The sequence below is a fragment of the Bombus vosnesenskii genome, unplaced genomic scaffold, assembly GCF_011952255.1.
Source record: "Bombus vosnesenskii isolate JDL3184/JDL3185 unplaced genomic scaffold, Bvos_JDL3184-5_v1.1 scf7180000016274, whole genome shotgun sequence".
NCBI classification, from domain to species: Eukaryota; Metazoa; Arthropoda; class Insecta; order Hymenoptera; family Apidae; genus Bombus; species Bombus vosnesenskii.
The window spans coordinates 3,455,045-3,477,521 of NW_022884343.1; the positions used below are offsets into that span (position 1 = coordinate 3,455,045).

Below are 22,477 nucleotides of genomic sequence, written 5' to 3' on the forward strand. Positions count from 1 at the left end.
TTGGCGAAAAATTAGAGCAGAATGGATTTCGAAGATGGAATACAAATGAATTTTGTGGAGTGAATGGGACAAGATTGGAATACCACTCTAAACAGTATGAACGAAACGCCTGCGCCAGTCTCCCCTGTCAATACTGTTTGGGGGATGCCTCCATTTCGCTGTTGGATTGATACGAGTCAATGCATGCCAGTAACAAACCGGGCATGAGAAACATTTTGTTTCCTACGACCTAGTATCGCCTACTTCTCTGACATTGATTTCTGGAAACCCTTATGTGCTCAAAAAATAACCCAATCCCGAAATCTATCGATCAGACGACTTGTTCCTTTAGCCTTCCGAATCTTATACTTTTGTCTTCTCAAAGAAACTCTTCTCACCAAATTGGCTTCAAGTATGGATAAATCGTTAATTTGTAATTCCCTGGAAAATAATATTTAGAAGCGAAGACGCACTGAAAATACGTGGAAACAAATTAATGGATTTTTAATGTTCTGTTACAAGATATGTATATATGCAGAGGGAGATAATTCAGTAGTAGGAAAACAAAATTACGATAAAAGTGTAAAAGGGGAACTTATTCGGATATTTCGTTCTTTTTAATGGAAAAATTGTTAATACGATATCGAACGTTGCGTATGTGAGATTTGATAGCGTTCAATTAATTGAGGAAATGTCAACAATTGAAGAAAATTATTTTTTATCCGTAACGAAATTTCAAAAATTTTGCTATACGAATAATTTGTACAACGTAAAATAGAGAGACGTGTTCAGGATAATCTTATTAAATATCCGTCCGAGTCCCAGGAGTCGTTGTAAAAACAGGGTCGGAAAATCCCAAATAACACGATAGCGCTTGTCTCAATCGATTACGAAGAGAACCAAGCGGCACAATATAGCTCGTCATATTTGTTACTTATTTACCGAATGTCCAGCTGGACGAATTGTAAAATACAAATTAAATAATAAAAAAAATATATATTTGTTACTTTATAAAATACATCTATATTATTAAATATTTCAAGTTTTGTTCAATAAAAGTTATTGAGAAGATAACAATGAAATACAAAATACTGTCAGTCGTCCGTAGCGTTCAAATGTACTTGGACTTTTCGACACAAAATGTACACAACGCGATCGCGCTACTTGGCTCTCAAACTGATATAGAGGTTTATTATTATGATTTCGATTTATGATCTCTGTGAAATATATATTTGCGCTAAATATCTTGTAATTTCTATATATATATATATATATATATATAGTTTCAGATTTGTTTCAAACATTACCAATATAATCATAATAATTAAGTCTCATAAGAGTGGTAGAAAATTTTAAAATATTTTATGTAACACATAATATACGTATTTGTAAAAGATTTCTATAAGTTCAAATTGATGAACAACTAATACGTACATATGTTTGAGATGGTTTTCTACGAGCTAAATTATTTTATAAATGATGCGTATATATGTATATATGTTTGTGTATAAACAGAATATTTATCAACAGTAGATGTGAACACGAGAACTGAATTTTCTTTGGCATGTTCTTTGTATCACGAGCACTGATTTCCACACTTTGGCACCTACTTACGTATATAAATTGCGGTTTAATATTTGCCACGAGTTTATATCATACTAAAATAATTCTACTATTTCGAGAGCAGAAATAAAAATATCAACGAAATCACAGAACCAGAACAAGTTTATCTATGTCCATAAAATAGCCATTTAAAAACTTGATGAGTTCTAATGAACTCGTAAAATTTCTTACAAAATAAGAAGAGTTCTGATGTCACGTCAACCTTGTATCAATAATGGGCTTTTTTTGCTTCTGTTTTAGGAAATTTATAGTGTTTCTCATTTTCTTTTTTCGTTTTGGATAAATGTGTCTTGGGAATGACAATAATCACGGATAAGTAAATGTATTTGCTTATTGTAACGGCGTCTAAACACGTTGAAAGATGTAAATAAATTCAATATTTGTGCAAGTTTCATAGCGGACGAAATTAATTTTTTTATACATTATTTTTGAAATTATTTAGCATTTGTCTTTGATTCTGTATTATTTTGAGAAATTTGTCAACTTTGCGTGAAACAATATAATTTATAGCTGTGTCATAATAAATTTGATTCCAAACCTCAGTTTGTACCCTTCTATCAAGTATCTATTCATGCAATGTGTAGGACAAGTTTCATAAAACCGGTTACGAGTGTTTCCGTTTTATTCCGCTCATAATTAATTTTTTCAGTCATTTCTCTCGAATTTCCGATTATACAGCATTCATTTTATTAATAATAAGGAACGTAGAAAATTAACTTGTAGGTATGTACACAGTATATGTTTAATTAGAATTACAAATAGATATAAAAATAATATTTAAAAAACATGATTTTTTAAATATACATTTTTAGTGTAATCTTTATTGGAAGTTTTGCAGGACTTCCATTTTTGCCATAAAGTTGCTCACCTTTTTTTTATCAATTCTTTTTTGCCAAGTTTCACTGATTTTAAAATGCGATCCAACAATTACGGCGTCAGAGGATAAATAATCTTTTATATTGTCTTTTGTAACGCCAGAACCAATAAGAACTGGTATTTTACTATTCTGTTTAATCTCTGTATATAGTGTGATCTTTCATTATTAAAATTTTTATATAAATGTTACAATTTGACAAAATAAGGAAATACCTGTAAATTCTGATACGTTAACTGGGTCACCGGTGGTAATCCCTGTCAGTATTATTCCATCAGCTAAGAAAAATTTTGCTGCTTTTACTGTCTCTGATAAACTTACATCAGAAGTGATTGCATGTGAACTATAGGAAAAGAACAACAAGATTTTTACATTAGACTAAGAACAAATCAAGCAAAAAAATGAGTTTCCCTTTTCAAGTATATTAATAAATTACCTATGCTTCTTTTTAATGTCAGCAAGAATAAGAATATCATCTGCATCAATTTGTTTTCTATATCTTAATAAAGAGCCAGCACATGCATCTGTAAAACCCTCATCTGCAATATGAGAAAAGACAAACCCTTCTGCTCTGATAAATTGAAGATTTGCTGCCTTTGCTACAGCTATGGCTTCCTTGTTACATCCTGCCAAAATCTATTTCGGTTATTGTCTCTTCTTTAATAAGTTATAGATTTTTCTGATATTTTATGTGATAAATTCTTCGATTCGTACCTGTATACCACAGGGTATATTTTCAGGTAATACTTTTCTTACTTCTGTGCAAATTCTGGTCATTATTGCTGTAGTTTCAGGAGTTAAATCTTTGGGCTTTACATATGGAATATCATGCATATTTTCTACTAATATACCGTCCTTAAAAGTAAATATGCTATATTAATAAACCATGAAACTAATAGCAGATGAATTATGTAATTAAACTTACAATATTATATTCACTATAAGTTATCGCTTCTTCTATTGCATTACTTATAATTTTGTTGGTATTACCACTATACAAAGGTGTTCCTGAAAAGTATCATTTTTCAATATCATGAGCCAATAATGTGCAAATATAAATAACAAATGAAACAAGTCATTCATTGTTCAAAAAATATTTTTCAACAAAATATTTTTGCTGGATATTGTTTTGACGAATTCTTAAGTTTTACGTATTTTTAAATCTAACGGAAATTTTATACCAGGTAATGCACCAACGTGTATCATCCCAATCACAGAACATTTCCCCTTTTTAAAAATGTTATAGAATCGTGACATATTTCTAGAAAAGTTTTAGTTTAAAGTCACTTTCGCAAACCTTAACTTTAATCACAAATATATAATCGAACTATATATTATACGCTAAAATAACTGTATTCTGTACTTTAACTACGAAGTTTTGATTAAATAATCAGCTGTTTCGTATCGAGCGCACTGTTGCATCTTTGTTGGATATTTGAGTTTAAAAAGAGACGCAAGGAGGACTTGCAACAGTTAATTTCTATTGATTTGATGTTCCATATTTTTCACCAAACTTACAGCATATATATTTTTAAACGAATGCTGCAATTATTTGAAACCATTTGTAAATAAATATTTATAAATTTCAGGAAAACATAGTATAGTTAGGTTAATTTTGAATGATCTTAACCTTCTACGTGAATCAAATCAACTTTTAAGGATTTGGTTTCAGAGTAATTTTTTTTTAACGTTAAAAGCATTTTTGCAATGAAGTAATTTTGACAGAATCTACTTTATTGTATCCGGTGTATACAAAATATATTTAATTGAAGAAATATTATTTATATTGTTGCAATAGAAATCTAGGGAACTACAATACGGAACGTGCAAAGAATTAGTTATTTTTTACGCCATCTACAATTTTGGGCATAGATATTAAAGATTATGTGTCGTTCATGTCGATAAAGTAAAATTTGTGATATTGGGCATTTGAATTCTATATTGCTGTATTTAGTCAATGGTCGTTGCATCGTCGTTTGAGGTTGTAACATCACTGGCTAAGGACAGGATAGACGTGAAATTAAATGGCACTTTGTGTCTTAGGTTCTGAAACACTTGGAAAAAGATCTGAGCGCTTCTTACATCTTCTGGAATTTTACTATGATGAACATAGAAAACTTCATGTAAGAAACGTATTTTGTGTATAACAATGAAAAGTGGCAAAGTTATCATACAAAATACTTTCATGTGAAATACTTTTTAAGCAATAATTTTGAATTAAAGTGCTAATGTTAGTTTGTAATAATTATGATAACTATAATACTATTTTAGTAACTGTTATATCCTGAAATAATTTCTCATAATTAGTATGATATGAAATTTTACAACTTTAAACTTCTCGTTTTAATAGCGGTAGATAATAGGTAGCTTACTTTCTAACCTAACCTAATGAAACTTCAAATCGTTCGAAGGATGTCATTTAGTGCGTAAAGTTTGATGCTTGAGCGTTCATGATAAAATGCTTAATCGAAGATTAATTTTATCATTTTTATTCTTACGCTTATTCTCCCTGTGAATATCGGAATTTTAGGTTAAATAGGTTGGAAGTAATATGCTATATAGCCTCTGATATAAAACTTCTTGGACCTTCAAGTGCTATCAATATAGAGCTTTCAAATTCCTATCTTAGCCCTTTGCGGACTACTGCCGCATATATGCGTTCCGTGTAAGCCATCAATTTGGTCGAGGAACTCGTATATGCGTTTGGCGAAAACAATTGATAGAGCCGAACGATTCATATATGTGTGCCACGTGAACGCACCGCTATGCGCGAGAAACTCATACACATGTTCGCCGAAAACAAATGATAGAACCAAAAGACACATATTTGTATAATTTTTTCTATCCTGTGGAGAATCTGTGCATGTACATATATAATTATGACATCTATGAATAAAAATCACGTCTAAGCAGAAATGTGCGCTGGCAATTTGAAATCTACCACGGCATGACTATCGCGACAGCAGCTCGGCGCCACGGTACGGTTCACTTCGAACCGTCTAGGGCTAATGAATAATGACAAAATTTTGAAGTTTATATGAATTTTCTTACCTAAACACTGGTCTTTCTATCTACACAGGAGAGATGAAATACAATAAGTTATTCTTTCAATTTACTCCATTATTTTCGAAATTAGCTCGATCCCTCTTTTTCCCTTTTGCTAGATCGATCATTGATTTTAATATTCCTATCTGTTTTATTATATGTTACCGTATCATGTATATGAAGGTAACATCGAGATCTGTTTTACCCTTATTTGAAAAAAACAATCTATAATATCTAGAAATCGATGATAGGTTACCAACAGATACGAATTATCAATCTTATCGTTACATGACTTGTAACAAAGTAAACTGAATATTTCACAGTCGGTTATGTCAAAAATTATACTAACTAGATAACAAAACTTAACAAGCTCTATATAACGTAAACACTTATTCTCGAACATCCGATATGAATCTTAATAAGGTCTTTTTCTATCTTAAATGTTTTTAACATCGTTTACATCCCGACCAAGAAGTTTCTTCGTGCGGCAGTATGAGGTCGTGGCGACGCGTGGTAGCGTGACGCCGCCACCTCTCGTGGTTCCCCCGTTTCGCAGGTTTTGTTGTGACCGCGGTGGCTTTGACGACAGTTGCGCGTGATTGCAGTCAAGCAGTGCGGTCTTACGGTTCGCTTCCATCGCGAACAATCGCGTGTGCCGGCCCTTCGATTGTTCTTTCGTCTCAACACCCTCGTAACGATTATTTCCAATTCCTTTGCAACTATTTCCACTCAAATTATTCCCACCTTCCTGCCCATAGTTTCTCATAGTTTGCCAGAAATTTTCTCCAAACCTTTTCAAACATCCGCAAGCTCAAGAAAACACATTCATCCGCATAGTGGCCTAGAATCTTCTAATCTCTTTGAGCTTTCCGCTGAGACACGTGTTCGTGAAAACGGGGTTATGCGAGTTTTCTGCACTTGCTGAAGCTAATTTATCACGATGACACTTCGGTATAAAGTAACGCCAGATTTCCGAGTGGTTCTGCCGGAGAATTTGATGATGTTCAGACTTGGACAATGCTGGTGATGTGTCCGTGCTGAAGCCTTAGGTGACAGGGGTTTTTGCGAACATTTTTACTCACAATAGACAGATTTTCACGTGGCTATACAACGATTCTCAGCAGCAGATTTACCTGATTGCTATGGACACAGCTCTTTTGCCGATTAAATAAGTGGACAGAATTCTTTTAGATACACAATCGGTCACTGTTTGATGACCTCAATTCTGATTAGTGTTTACAGTGAGGTTCTTCGAAGTGACAAATCTTTTTTTAAAAATAAACGACAGATGTAACTCGGGCCTACCCTTATGAATTATTTCAGATCCTCCTAATGACCTGTTGTAGACAGCGAGGTTTTTCAAATTGAGCAACTAGTTTTACAACAAAATACATCGAATGTAATTTGGTTAGGATCGATTGATTAAGATTTTTAACGGTCCTAATGGAGATTCAATCAAATCTTTTAAAACAGGAGAACCTACGATGATCCTGATAATGATTTAACGGATAGTTAATGGATAGCGAAGTTTTTGAGGTTAGTTCGTTCAAGAACGAAAGACACTGAACTAAAATTGTTCAGACATAGCTAAAGTTCTAGAGGAGCGGTTCTGATTATAGTCTGCAATCGAACAAAAGATAACTTCACTTCTCTATCTGAGTAATCTTTGGCCACAGTTATTCTATTAAGTGTATAAGTATGTGAAGAGGAAACTGTACGTTGAATAGAGGAACCAGTGCTGCTCTTAATTAAAGCAATCGATCAAGAAACATTGAGCAACTGAGAAGAGGATATAGGTAAATGATTCCCTCGTACAACTAAAGATATATCGGTGTCCTCGTTGCAATGCGTTTCAAACATCAGCTCTTTTATAGATTTTACGATTCACTATGCCGCTTTTGTTTCCGTTTATCGATTCTTAATCCTCTTCGAGGCAATCTGTTCCACGGTCGGAATTAATCGGTGCAATTAAAATTCCAGACGATTCTGAACGTAGCATCTGATCAAGAAATTTATTCTCTGACTTTACAAACGAATTTTATTTTCATCTTTAGAAAATCGAAATTATTCCAATCGTCGAGCTACTCTTTATCGATTCTGTGATTCTACAAACGAAACTTATTTTTCGATACTATAGTACGTAAATATTAACGGATCACTGTATATTCGATCAATTTCGTATTATTATTATGTTTAACTTGTTGCCACGAGGACACCGGAATTTCAACTTGCCTGAATTTATTGGTTCTTGCACGCTTTTCGCCGATTTGTCGATACCTCGAAGACCTGCAATAGTCACGAAGGAACATAGTCGCGCGTTCGCCAGGCACGTCACGTTGCGAAATCTGCATTTGTCGGGCTTTCGCTGGGCCAAGTAGTTGGCCGCGGCTATCAAGCCTACGGTAAAATACCATCGTCCCATCACGTTTAAATGCTGTCCCATTCTCACCACCCTCTTGTCCACTACTTTTCTTTCGCTATATCTTGGAAATCGCCTGGATGTTACTTTGCAACTTACTTTCAATTAATAACAACTTCCTATGTTCCGCGTGTTAATTAATCAATCCTTTGCCTTTATGAATCAAATTGTAATTTCAACATTTTTCTTATAAGGATTAAGACGTGTCTGCTAACTTTTCTCAACAATTGTAGAAATTGCAAGGTTCAGGAATATTTACCCAATTTTCTTTGTCGTCTGTCACATCCCTGTGTGCATGTATTAAAAATATCAGATATAATCTTCCCCGTACAAATAGTCGTTCACGTGGCATTTATTTTGTCAAATATTTCACCACTTTGACTCGACGAAATTCGGTAGAATCGATTAGTTCCAGCACCTTGGAATTTCCACTGATTTTTGCGTCACGTTCATTATACCAAATTCGTCTTGTTGTCTTTGCTTCACTCGTCATTCAGCGTTATATTATCTAGCCAAGTTCTTCATCCGTGGGTTTTACTAGACTACGGTAGGTTAACTAGAAGCACGTTCGCTGTCGTACATTCACCTCCTGCCTCTTATTTATTACCTTTAATATGGCAAAAGTGGTTCCTTGGTTAACGTCGATTGAAGGTGGAGGCTACTTGAACACGTTCCTGCGTTTAGTTGAAAAGTAATAGAATTTCTCCAATATTGAACAACTTGAAAATCACTAAATTATACATTTCCAAATACTCTTGTTTCATTTGGACGTTTATTAAAATTACAACTTGCTACCTGCATCTTACGGTCTTCTCCCTACGGCCCCTGTAACTTTCATAAACAAAATTTATTAGAACCTCTAAAAATAACGGTGATGACAAAAAGAAAAGAAGGTAGAATGATCAAAGACACTCATTTAATTCAATCAAGTTATTATGAACTACATGACCTTCGAATCACCCTAAAAATACGTCGACATCTATCAAGCTTGCCACAACCAGAGTAAACCAACAGTTCCCTTTAAGCAACAAACGAGCACGTGAATCAGCCGATTGCCAGTCGACAAGCTGGCTATCGATCGTCCTTTCAATTCTTCCTCTTCTCTCTCTCTCTCTCTCTCTTTCACTCTCTCTCTCTCTCACTCTCTCTCTCTTTCTAATCTACGAGTATAAATGCAGAAATTTGATAGAGAAGGTTAAAAGCCACGCTACGACCTCTGCTGAATGTTTCAGAAACGCTGAAAAAAGACTTGAGTATAACAAACACGCTGTAGGACAAAAGAAAGCTCTAATGATATGGTAATACAGAAAAAAAGAAAAGGAAACGGTACAATTTTAGAGAAACACTTGTAATTAAGGAAAACGACGAAATTATTAATAGACACGATATACAAGACAAGCATCGTTGACGTAGCGTAGTTATTACATACAACCATGAATTTTTTAGACTCTCTCTCTCGTCAGCCATTCCATGCGAAACATCGTTAGTTTGTATCGTAATTTCGACAGATCATCTCGACGATGAATACCGACTTAAGGTAAAAGGCCGACACGCGATAACAACCGAAAGATAAGAAGTAACATTTTTAGAACAAAACGAGTAACCGTCGCGTGAACAAGAATCCAGCCAGCTATCTTTAGGCCAGATTTATGCCTGCGATTTGGTTTATGTCTTGCCCGCGGTTTAAATGCCGTTTGAACTCCCTGAAACCTGTCAGTCTTTTATTAGCCAATTTCGTTTCGCCGACACGTCAGTCTTGGAATAAATTCTTGCAAAACTTACCGATAAATCTCTCGAACGTAATTAGACCCGGAAGATCGGCAGCCTTCGCGTGGAATTTTCTGCAAAGCGAAACGAATGCATCACGCGTAAGATCAGACGTTTCTTCACGATCGATAGGTTTTGTTCACTTTGCTCAAAAAATGGAATCAATCAATTTGTAATTATCGTTAACACCGTTTCACGCTCGTTTCAAACGAAGTAATATCCCTATAGATTTTCAATTGTCATTCATACGTTGAATTATTTCATATTATTCATTTCATTGAATCTTCGCCAATAGCAATATCAATACCCAAATATCATCCTCCCATCCTTAACCTTCCCTATATTCCCTGAAAATAGCCAATTCCCTACCAAGTATCCAATTCGCAACTTGAAAAAGACAGTTCTCCCCCCTTTATAGTCTTCATCCCTTATATTCTCCTGACGGCATTTTTCAAGTGACGAATTTCCACGAATTCACATAGATATTGTCCTTATGAAACTGACGGAACTCCAGTCAGAAATTGGAGTCCCATCTTTTTCACCCTTGTATATACATATATACAGGGTGGTTGGTAACTGGTGGTACAAGCGGAAAGGGGGTGATTCTACGCGAAAAAAGAAGTCGAAAATACAGAATAAAAATTTTTTTTTCTAATTTTTCCATCGAGACAACGATCTACAGTGAGATCCGTTATAACGAGACATGATAAAGTGCACGCGTACCGAGCGAAAATTCAAAGTCGATTTTCTCGAAAACAAAGCCTCAAACGAAAAATTGTTATTCTATATTTTCGACTTCTTTTTTCGCGTAGAATCACCCCCTTTCCGCTTGAACCACCAGTTACCAACCACCCTGTATATATATACACATATACATACGTGTTCTGCCCTAGTATATATAAAACAGCACGTACTCTCCTGCAAACAATACGTGTGTACGCAGTTTAAAAGCTTCCCTCGTAACAAAGAGCGGTGCTTCTGGTGCGTAGATACAGGATGGCGAGTTCGCATGGACGTTGAAGGGCCTAGCCTGACCAACATAAGAGGGGTTGTCGAATGGACATCAATGTGATTGGGAGTTATAGCGGTATTATGCTATACTTAGGGTTATTCCAATTGACGAATTCTTCAGATGGGGTGAATACGACGGATCACACTGGGTTCTTTAAATTTGTATCCAAGGTCATCCGAAGTTATGATTCTTGCCGTGCACGTTCACGAGATATGAGTATTATGAGGCAATAGCATTATACAGGTTGTCCCTAACAATCATGGTACAATAGAAAGGGGGTTGATTCTAGTTGAAACGACGGTCGAGAATATAGAATTGAATTTTGTCCATATTACGCTTTCTTCGCGAGGAAATCCACTTTGCAAATTTGTCAGATATACTTAAATTTGGATCGTTTGGGATTAAGTAAAGGCGAATAATTGACACAAGGTTGTCGTGAGCGTGAAATTAAGTGGTCTACGTACAATAAAATCTTCTCGACCAATATGATAATTTGAACAATTCGTTCAAGAGGACAGAGGTCGTACCATTAATCGAAGAAACAAGAGTCATCGAATTCTTGAGTCAGCACAAATTTTTTTTTCAACACGCGTAAATTTTATCTTTCCAAAATCACTTCAAATAATACGACTTCCCCTTAATCTATAGAACCCTCCTACAGTCGGAAAATTTCGAAGCACTTTCAACGATAGGATAGTGTCTATACCCATTTCAACATTATCCTACACGTGCTCTGAACTTGAAAATAGCAAAGAAACCACACCCAGCAGCTGGCCTAGAATACACACTATAAAGAGCATCATCCATTTTCCTTCTTTTCATATGTATACTATATCTCATATCTCCAGTCAGCTACCAAGGTTTACATGTTTACACGTATCGAATTTTGTATATTTGACCCTCCAAGGAGATTAAAGGCGTAATCGCGTAATCGTGCCATTTCTTAGCTGCATGCGCGTGCAAGAAATTTTCTTTTCACTGTAATGTTTTGTACTCAAAGGGTGTACGTAGATCTTCACGACTGACTATATACGCAACATATTTTCTCGTTCCGGTTGGCATCACCAAAGTGATTATTGGTCCCAACCAGTGGCGATCAGCGTGGAAAGCCGTTATCCCGTAAAATAACAAGGATCGCTGCGTCAGCCGCTATATTTCATATTTTCACGTCTCTCCTTCTCCTATCCTATGTCTCTGTTGATGACAATCTATTGGAAGGAAATGGCCTGCTGCGGGGCCGGCCTATTTCGCTAACTACGTTAGACGATATTATATCGTTCGACCATCTGAAACATCCTGGCCCGTCCTATCACTGGCTCCCGAGAGATGTTACGAAATTAACGAGTCTCGATCATCCCTGGTTACGTTATTTTTGCCCCGAAGAAATGACGGGGTCGCTTCGTAAAACTATTTCCAGCTTTCGTCGCGTTCTTAATAGACGAGTTACTTGGCCTAAATGGCTAGAGATCAACGTATCGGGTTGGCCGAAAGATGGTTATTAAGGAAAATTTTCTAGACAATTGAATCGATCCATATCGAAAGCTTTCGTATTTTTGAACTGTTTATTTCAATTGTTCGTACGTCGAACGAGTTAAAACTTCGCGAAATAGGTTAGGTTAGGAAAGTCAACATTTCGATAACAATTTGGTGTTACAAGTTTCGAAATTTTAGCACGAGTTTCAGTCTCCAATATACTAATGAGAGACTAATGTAGGTTCTTTATGGATCAGTGTGCATTTCCTTTTTTATATGTTTTTCATACGGTTTTAATGTCCACTATACTTCTCTCCTTTAAAGCTTGTAGTCAGTACTGAAATGCTTGTTTACGAGAACTTGGTGACGAAAAGCACAGTTCTATTAATTATACGATGAATCCATTAGTTTCCCTATGGATTAATCTTTCCATGTTTCTTCCGTTGAGCTACATTTTGAACGAAATGTTTACGAGCAAATTGTAGATTAATAATCTTTTTACAAAAATACAAATAAAAAGTTGTGCACTGATTTAGTTTTTATTAGCACTCTATTTTCTTGTCATTTCTGTGTGTCGTAGAATATTATGATGTTTCACCTAGCGCATAACGATAGCTTTATTTTCGTGTTCCATGAATTTCGGCTTGTGTTACCAGGTATTACTACGTAATTTACCAGTCACCTGATTGCCTGAGATGGTTCATTTTTGATAAAACACAAGAGTGTTTTCTTTATACTATCCTATGTGATCTAATATACTATTCTATGTAAGCAATTGTACTACATTAGGTAACCGAATGTACTACACTTTTCTTTTTTTTTTATACGCGAAGAAATAGTAATGGACAGCCCGCCGCTCTTTCGTGTAGTGTCAGGTTTATCGACAAAAACTTCCTACACTATGTAACCAAATGTAGTACACTATGTTACCGACTGTAATACACTATGTGTCAGAATGTAGTATACTATGTAAAAGAATGTAGTACATCATGTAATATAAAAATAAATAAAAATATGTCATACTATATTGTATTGTTACGTCTGGTCACCGGAAGTTACTTGCTACTAACTATTCGATCGATCAACATCTTGACTCGCTAGTCAATTTTCAATTTTTTTTTTCTTTTTTATGCGCGAGGAGGGAAAAATGTATTATGTATACCCAGCGGCCCGTGTTTAATATACGTACCTTTGAGGTGGCAAGATGTTTGCGCCACCTTGGAGGTTTCTGCTGCCCTGCGGAGCAGCTCCGCTCCTACGTACGCAGCAGAGGTCGTCCTCATCTCCTGCTCGAGCTTCTCGGGAACCCCGGGGACCCGAAGACCCTCCTTTCCATCCCACGGGTCGTTTGGACGACGGCGGGTTCCTCTTCCTCCGTCGTCTCCCCAGTCTGCAGGCTCCCTGCCCTTGTTCTTATTGGGTACAGGCTCCCTCCTTATAGGTTTAACGCCTGTCTGCACAGGCTAAGGAGCCGACTTCTCTCCCCCCTTCCCCCTCCTCTCGTCACTTCCCCCATCCTCTTCTCTTCGTTTTATTGGAGTGCGTATCATCTGGTCCGTACGGCCCTCATCCACTCAGGTTTCTGGGGGCCACCAATTCCTGCGAAAAGGACGTCACCCCCCGGCAAAGCCGCTTACCGGGGGGAGTGCCCTCGACTGCGAGGTACCCTATCACCGCGTACCTCTGCTTAGAGTTAGGGGCTTTTATAGAGGTTATAATCCTCGCGGTCTGGCCAATGAAGGGAAGACCTCCGGCATATTGAGACACGATTATTGGAATACGGTATTTGGGCTAAGGTTCCTCGGATCGCATTCTCGTACTGTGACTCGCCAGCGAGTCGACAGCCCCCCGAGGGATTGGAAATTGGGAGGTAAGGAAAAGGGGAGAAATAAGAGAAAGAAAGAGAAAGCTATGAACCCCGGCCTCCTTAGTAAAATGCCCCTGCCAGCCTCGCGACCGGGACCAAATCATGTCCCCTCACGAGCCAGAGCTGTTGAAGTAGGTACGGCGAGTTATCAACCCGCGACGACCCCCTGGTTTTTTATGCCACGATGATACCCTGCTCTCTTCCTCGGGAAGCGTGGTTTTTTAAGCCACCTCACCATGTACAGTCGACATTTTCTTCCGGGACCACCAGTCGCAGTTCGAGGAAAGGGTTGTGATATGGGAGCAGGACAGAGGAAGGGTGTTTAGGATAGCCATTGCTCCGTTAGCCACTGGCAAGCCAGCGTTTACCAGGACCCACCGACGTGGAGGAGGAGTTGGCACTTGGCACTGGTGGGTGTGAAGAGTGCAACGCCATACCAGCACCTTCGGGACCGATGCGTTGAGACCTGGAACAAAGTAAACTCTAAATCTAGTTCTCTAAATACGTCAGAAGACCTATGCGACAAACTAATCGATCCTCGCACTAAACTCATCTCAACTTCGATAATCTCTCCTAAATTTGTTTACTTAGGCCAAGTCGGATTGAGAACTAATTCACCATCAACCGCGCAATCAAATTGGCCTTGCAATCTGGATCACGTCCCCCAAAATTTACTCTGATTTTCTGCCGAGGAATTTCAACTAGACATTCAACCACTTGTTGAAAGTGTTACGTTTCTGACTGCAACTACGAAGATTGATCCAATCCCACGAAAATTGAGGTCGTCCCTTTCTTCTACGTATTTTGAAACCGCTTTGTTTGGAGAAGGAGGGCGGAGGATTCCTGGCCAAACACTCAGCGCAGTCTTCAAACTTGATCAACTTTCTCAATGATCGTTCGTACGGGACTGAACTTTCTTATTTTCTTGCAATCTCTTCAGCACGTTACAAGAAGTTTCTCCTGTCTTCTTCGTTTTGTTGTCAATCTTGGACGTTTATGTAAATTGAGGTTAAGTGGATCAATCGAATGTTCGATTGCAGGATCGATGAGGTTAGTTTGTCCTTCAGATTATTTTAAGCGGGAAATATGATAAGTAAATAGTAAATAACGCAATTTTATATCTCTTTGAAGATAATCATGGAAATGGAATATAAATATAAACCTTCGTATTGTAACGAGAATTTTCTTTTGAATATTTTTAATGTTTTTGGGTATCACTTGTGCATTTTAAACATTATTGTATATTCAAGCTTCTCACGAATGCATAAAAATTCGTAGCGTGCTGTACATAATAAATTTTCGGTGCTTTCTAAAATTTTAAACGAAGAAATACAAATGCAGATTTCACGACATATTAAGTTCGTCTTGCAACAGGTTCAGAGGTTCGACACTTTGAAAAGATTCGCGATTAGACATAGTTCTACGATTTCAGATGAAACTACCGGAAGAGGACGACAAAAGTGGCCCAGCAACTACAAACTAACCAGAAATACACATCGGCCTTTTCGTCACAGAGTGACTAAAACTAAAATTATAAGAGTGACGTGTCTTTAAATAAATGCAATTTAAAAGTAAAATTTGCAATATTAATTAAAAAAGTGTAGAACTCTTCAAAGAATAGTTTCATAGAATACTTTACGTCTTGATGAAAATCTTCACTAATCTTCAATAAGTGAAAACCAGTGTGTGTCTTGTAAATATTATACATTTAAAATTTTTGTAAATTACATAAGATTTACCAGATTTTAAAACTTCTCAGTACCTCAACGATAATCCCTAGGTAACTAGATTTAAAAAGTCACTAGTTCTCCTCTCTACAATTTTTCATAAATATAATCGAGTTTCTTCTGGAGGACCAACGCACTTCGCTTTTTCTACTTTTCACGTTTTCGAGAGTTTTCTTACTATCAACGAATTAGAAAGAGAATAAGAGCATCAAGAAAGAGCTTAGAATTGACACTTTCAATGGAAGAGTTGAAATAATTGTTGCTGATTTCAACATTCGTAAACAGTTCCATTCTTAACTGTAGAATTCACGGGCGAGTCGGTTTGTCTTAATTTTACGGAGCTTGGGGCCAAAATAAAGAAGACTTTTAAACTGTCGCCGCGAAATTGGAAGAAACTGCGTATTTATATTTCATTAAGCTCAGAATCTTTGTCAATGACAAATTTTACTTTTGGGACGATCTCGAGTTCGTGATCACGAAAGAATCTCACAGCTTCAAAATTGGAGAAGAATCCGATTAGTGAAACAAAATTTCGAAATAAGGAGAAGTTGAAAATCGTAGAAGACTAAAATTGAAATATCAGTATACTATAAATATATTAATATAAATATATCAAGAAATATAATTGACAAATATAAATATATTAAGAAATATCAGAAGAAAGATTCAATATGGAAGAAGGAAAATGGAACGAGGAGAAGTAATTCAGCCAACAATAGGTTCTAGATAAATAAATCAATTAAACAAAATCCTAAAATTACGAAACTTTCGTAACTATGTTAATTCTACGACAGTTGCATTTCAAAACTTAATTTTGCCGGAGTCTGTGAGCAAGTTGGAAAGGAAAATAGCAGAAAAGAGAAGAAGTTATGGTCTACTGAGACATTCAGAGGATTCCTGGCAGTGCAGAGCGGAAATTCTCAAAGAGACCGTGCTTCTTGGAAAAGCAACGTTAAGATAAAACTTCCTCCGCAGTGAATCTGAAACTTGTTCTCTGTCGGGGTGTGTCTTCTTTCGCGCACTTCCAACCCTTGCGCATTCGCTGAAAAATTTTTCCAGAGAAACAAGTAACAAGGACAGAAATAGCAACAGGGTTGCTGGAAAAAAAGGAAGAGGAGATGATGAAGTCGGACGATAGAAAAAGGGAGATGCTTTCGAGACGGGCGTGTAGCGAAAGTGGGTCACATCCGGGGTCTCTGGGAACCGGAAGTGGACCAGGGGGCGGCAGTGGTCATCTTTGGGGAAAGAGGAACCAGGGACGTACTTCGGCGCCTGTAGTAGGCCATGCTAAGCACCCAGCCATCATTCTCAGGACCAGGAGGAGCTGGCCTGTTGCGCCAATGCACTACAGAAGGTAGGGAACTTTTAATCAAAAATTCAATATAGTATATTATTTTGATCGTCTATTATCTAATGTAATTGTGTATAAACAATAGTATATAATAGACAATTTTATTGAAAATTGTAAAAATGTTATACAGGGTGGTTGGTAACTGGTGGTACAAGCGGAAAGGGGGTGATCCTACGCGAAAAAAGAAGTCGAAAATATAAAATAAAAATTTTTTTTTCATTTTTTAAATTGTTCCATCGAGACAACGATCTACAGTGAGATCCGCTACAACGAGACGCGATAAAGTGCACGCGTACCGAGCGAAAATTCAAAGTCGATTTTCTCGAAAACAAAGCCTCGAACGAAAAATTTTTATTCTATATTTTCGACTTCTTTTTTCGCCTAGAATCACCCCCTTTCCGCTTGTACCACCAGTTACCAACCACCCTGTATATTAGAGAAAATTCTGATAATTCACGATTCTAGATTACGTTTACTTTAATTACAATTAAATTGTAATTGTGACTTGGAGGAATCGTTAGATACGGAAATTGAATACAGGAAACAATTCTGATGATTCGGGATTCTTATTCTGAAGAAATACTAGATATACATATGAAATTCTAATTATAATTTCGGAAAAGTATTAGATGTAGGAGAACATTCTGATGATATAGGAGGGTTACTAGATATAAAAAATATGTTTATGGAAATTCATATAGGAACATCGATAGATTAACTTTAGAAAAAGCGTGAAAAAATTTGTCGTACACTTTTAAAGAGATACTACTTTGGTATCGTAATCGTGATCGCGCTTCACAAGCACGAGAGAAACCACGATGCAAGCAGGTCGTTTCCTTTTCGAGGAGAAGTGGAAATAACGACGAGGGTGTCGTTATTCTACACGACTGCGCGCGAATTATCTCCTCCCGCGGCAAGCGCGATAATTGTGGTCTGTTTATTAACGAAGACGGGACCGCTCGTACAATGGACCAACAAAGTGCCTTTCGTAATTCGCCTTTTCTCCCTTTATTTTTATTCGCAACAACCAAATAAGTCTTTTCACGAGGAACTCTGTTAATTATTTAGCAGAATCGCTCGAGTAATTTCATTTGTCACGAGTAATTTTTTTTTAAACCATTAAAGGGTATCGTATGAATTCTTCAAAGGGTAGAAAGATTGGTCCAACCATCAATGCTCTCTTCCTATTTATTTTATTACTCCATCTACCTATGCCAAATTTTTCAATTGCAAAAATCTATTTACGAGTATCTCACACCTGAATGTAGTTTAAATTATGACAAATAAATTTTTTCTGAAATATTTTTGGCTTTTTATTTTCTCTCTCTTTTAACGTACGTTGTTTTCTTTTTATGCAATTTTCTAAGTACCAAATGTTATAGATTTCAAAGAATATTCTCAGTCGAAATAAATGTAATAAGTCGCAGGCGCGCTGCACCCCTCGTTTCCAATATTCCGTTTCGCCTAATCATCGATTTCTTTCCTCGAGTTCGTAGTTAATGACACACGTTCGCGGTATTACGGAGATTCGAACGCTCGAATTTTGAACCAGTCAATCGATAGACTGGCAGACGTTGCCCTGCTGGGAATCCTACTGTTTCTTTCCCTCGAGTTAGTTGTACCGGTTTGGAATTGTATAAAGAAGTCGCATCAGTTGATTAAGCATTGCCATTTACCTCGTCGTACTGTAAAATTTATTTTATTTTTTTATCGTCAAACGTTTCATTTCATTCGTAAAGTTTGGACGATGTTACGTTTTCGATATGTTACGATAATTGAAATATTGAGTTATTCTGGCTATATCCGTCCCATTAAAAAATATTAGTGTAGTAACTCATATTACATATATAGAACGCCTAAAGGGTTGATTTTTTATTTTTCATAGGTAAAATTAATATTTCTATGAAATACCACGTCTAATGTAATTCAACAAGTAAATATTTTCAAAATGGACAATATTCATTGCTCAGAAGACCGTGTTTCACGTATGTCTGGCCACAACGACCCTATTCTACTTAGCCGCTTATTCCACATATTCTTCAATTTTACTTTAAAACACGAACGCTAGTCAAACAAACTATTTTTCTAATTCAGTTCCCAATGCCAGAAGCTATCGAACACGCTTAGAATTCTTGTTCATCGCGTGAAAGGCAATTACGGTATAGAATTTGAAGTGGAACCCGAGACCGCAGGTCAACCGATCAAAACTCGATAACTGCAGCGGATACATAGGGTAACGATACAATCAGCTTCAATTAAACGTACAGTATAAGAGCATGAAACAGGTCTGGGTTGAATTTGGAGTTGGAGAACGACGATGAAAATCAATTATTTATCCAGCTCACTGCGTTAAGCCACTTTCCACGTGGAAACCTGGATGGGTCGTTAACACCAACGATGAGATGGTGGATAACGCAGCACGAAACTAGAACGAATATTCAATGCGTTGACTGGGCCGAAATCGAAACTGAAATGCCAGCCTAACCTCGCGAGACTAGCCTAAGTTTTCTTCTACGTTGTCCGCAGACTATCGCGCAAACTTTCCTCGAATTATCGGTGTTATTCTTGGGAATTGTTAAAGGAAAATTAATATACTGATAATGCAGGTCCATTTTGGATGTTTTTAATCTTTATGCAGTACAGTCGTGGGATTATGGATTATATCATGCTGAGGAAGATTTACAATAATCGGTGGGCTTTATTATTACTCTGAAATAAATGATTTAAATATTAAATGAAAAATGAATTATTTTAAATGAATCTAACAAGAAAATTAATTTCAAAATTAAGTATAATGTTAGAAAGTAAATATTAAAGAAAATTAAGTATAATTGTACCAACCTAATTCACGTGCAACTCAAACTTTTTTTTTTATATGTGAAGAAATCTACGATGATCTACCTATGCGTTTGGAAGGAATGCCCCCCCCCCCCCGCGTACTTTCGTCGAGCCAATTCTATCGATCCTATCGACTAACTGTGGAGCTAGAGGAGATCATTGCTCCTTCCTGATCAGCTGAAATCGCCACTGGTCCCACGACTCTTTCTCGGCGACCCCCCGAACGTCTTTTATATTTCCGTCTAAGTGCCGACCCCTGGAACTTCAAGGGAGGAGGTGCTCTCCCGGATGGTCTGGAAAAGCAAGTCTTGCGCCCGTCTCGACCGTCCTAGATTAGTTTGCAGAAAGCGCATTTGGTTTCCATTTTCCTAGACGAAAGGTTTCTACGGTCTTCTCTGGTTTGCGAGCGGCTGCTTTCATTCCTTTCTTCGAAGAGATACAAGACGGTCCTCCCATCCTGTGATCTGTCGGTGCCCCAAGCGCCTTGCAGAGAGGACATTTTGGGTTTATTGCGGTGCATTCTTTGGCTAGGTGTCCGGAGATGCCGCATCTATAGCATAGGTGCTCCCTGTTTTCTTTCGAGGTGCACGTTTTCTTCACGTGCCCTATCTCCAGGCATCTAAAACATTGCAGAGGTCTTCGTTCGAAGGTCTCGATCTTTGCTACTGACCATCCGATGGTTATTTTACCCGCCTGGACCAGCTTCCTCATTGCATCTGTTGGACATCGCGTCCACACGGACCCGAGACCGTCTTTGGAGATGCGAAGTTTTCCCAGCTGGATGTCCTCCACCTTGCATCCTCCTTTCTGCGCCAAGGTCTCCCTTATCTCGTCTATGGTGGCCGAGATGTCTATCTTGACCACCTTTGCTTCCGCAGTCCGGTAGGGTGCCGCCACTCGGATCAAGTTCGGGTCAAGGACCTTGGTCAGCTGTGTTGCGAGTGCGCTGGCCTTCTCCCTCTTTTGGTCCTTTGGCACCTCCAATATGACCCCTCCGGTTATTGCCTTCCTCATCTTTATCGACTCGATGCCGACCTCAGTCAGGTGGATGTTGTCCCTGGCCGTGGCCAGCACTTCCGCGTAAGATTTAGCTATTCCTTTCTTGATCGTTATGGTTACCGCCGATGTTCGCGGGCGGCGTGGAAGAGCCAGTTTCCTATTCCTTGTTTTCTTGTCCTCTGAACTTTGCTCCGGAGCTTCCATCGAACTCTTCTCCTCTATTCCCGGAGTTATCTTCTTCGATTGTCTTTTCTCCGCTTTCTTCTTGTTCTTCTTCTTTGCTGCCTTTTTTCCTGCGGACTGGCAATCCATGGCAGTCGCTTTCCCTTCTTCAGGGACTTCCCTGGACACTTGGGGGTCTGAAACTTCAGTCTCTGTCCGTTCTGCAATCGGAGCAGAGGAGACCACCTTTTCCAGCCCTTCGTAGTACTCATCTGTTTCCCTTATTAGCGACTGGTACACATCCAACTTTTGCTCCAACTCGTCGAGACGCCTTGCATTACTGTCCACATCCATGGCCGTAGGTTCGGCCAGCTGCTTTTGGAGTGCCTTGTTCTCTGCCTCCAGTATCTCTATCCGTCTTTCCATCGAGATTATGGGAAGTGCCCTTATTGTCATTTCAACAGTGTACGCGATGATTTTTCTCGCCGACTCTCTGAGTGTTTCAGCCTCCTCATCCGTGAGGTCGCTACATGTGTCGGCCAACATGTTGATTCCTCCCGCCCTCCGGATCACCTCTGCTTGTACGTACAAAAAAGGCAACTTGCTCAGCTTCTGCGTGAGATCGGAAACTTCGGGAGACCCGACGAGACTCCATTCTTCATCGTCCGTCGTCTCCTCGGTTTGCAGATTCTTTATATGTTCAACGCTTGTCCGCACAGGCTCAGGAGCCGACTCCTCTTCCTCCCTTCCTCTCCTCTCTTCCTCACTTCCTCTCCTCTCTTCCTCACTTCCTCTCCTCTCTTCCTCACTTCCTCTCCTCTCTTCCTCACTTACTCTCCACTCTTCCTCACTTACTTTCCTCTCTTCCTCACTTACTCTCCTCACTTTCTCCTTCCTCTTCCTTTTGTTTCTTCGTTTCATTGGAGTGCGTATCATCTGGTCCGTACGGCCCTCATTTACCGAAGCTTCTGGGGGCCACTAAAAGCCTTGCGGAAAGGATGTCACCACCAGCAGAGCCGCTTACCGGCAGAGGGCTAATACCACCGGGGGGTCGCCAGGTACCTCGGGGTTGGCCGCTAATGACTGACGCACCCATCAGCCACCTCACAGTGCCCTCGACTGCGAGGTACCCCATCGCCGCGCACCTCTGCTTAGAGTTAGGGATTTTTTATAGAGGTTATCATCCTCACGGTCCGGCCAATGAAGGCAAGACCCCCGGTCCATTGAGACATGACCAATGGAATACGGTATTTGGGCTAGGGTTCCTCGGGATCGCATTCCCGTACTGCGACTCGCCAACGAGTCCGCAGCCCCCTGAGGGATTGGAAGTTGGGTGGTAAG

At 38.4% G+C, this 22,477-nt stretch overlaps 2 protein-coding genes across 2 annotated transcripts; both read right to left on the bottom strand.

The window, feature by feature from the left end:
- Positions 1-2,206: 2,206 nt before the first annotated feature.
- LOC117242445 (uncharacterized protein F13E9.13, mitochondrial) lies at positions 2,207-11,752 on the bottom strand. Its single transcript, XM_033509128.1, has 7 exons — positions 11,742-11,752; positions 3,658-3,803; positions 3,402-3,484; positions 3,191-3,331; positions 2,913-3,112; positions 2,692-2,819; positions 2,207-2,619 (listed from the first exon to the last, which is right to left on the bottom strand). Exons 2-7 carry the CDS (start codon positions 3,731-3,733, stop codon positions 2,423-2,425), a joined length of 825 nt encoding a protein of 274 aa, XP_033365019.1. The 5' UTR covers positions 3,734-3,803; positions 11,742-11,752; the 3' UTR covers positions 2,207-2,422.
- Positions 11,753-20,308: 8,556 nt separating this feature from the next.
- On the bottom strand, positions 20,309-22,072 carry LOC117242452 (caldesmon-like). The gene has a single exon (XM_033509134.1). It carries the CDS (start codon positions 22,070-22,072, stop codon positions 20,309-20,311), a length of 1,764 nt encoding a protein of 587 aa, XP_033365025.1.
- Between the last annotated feature and the right edge of the window lie 405 nt (positions 22,073-22,477).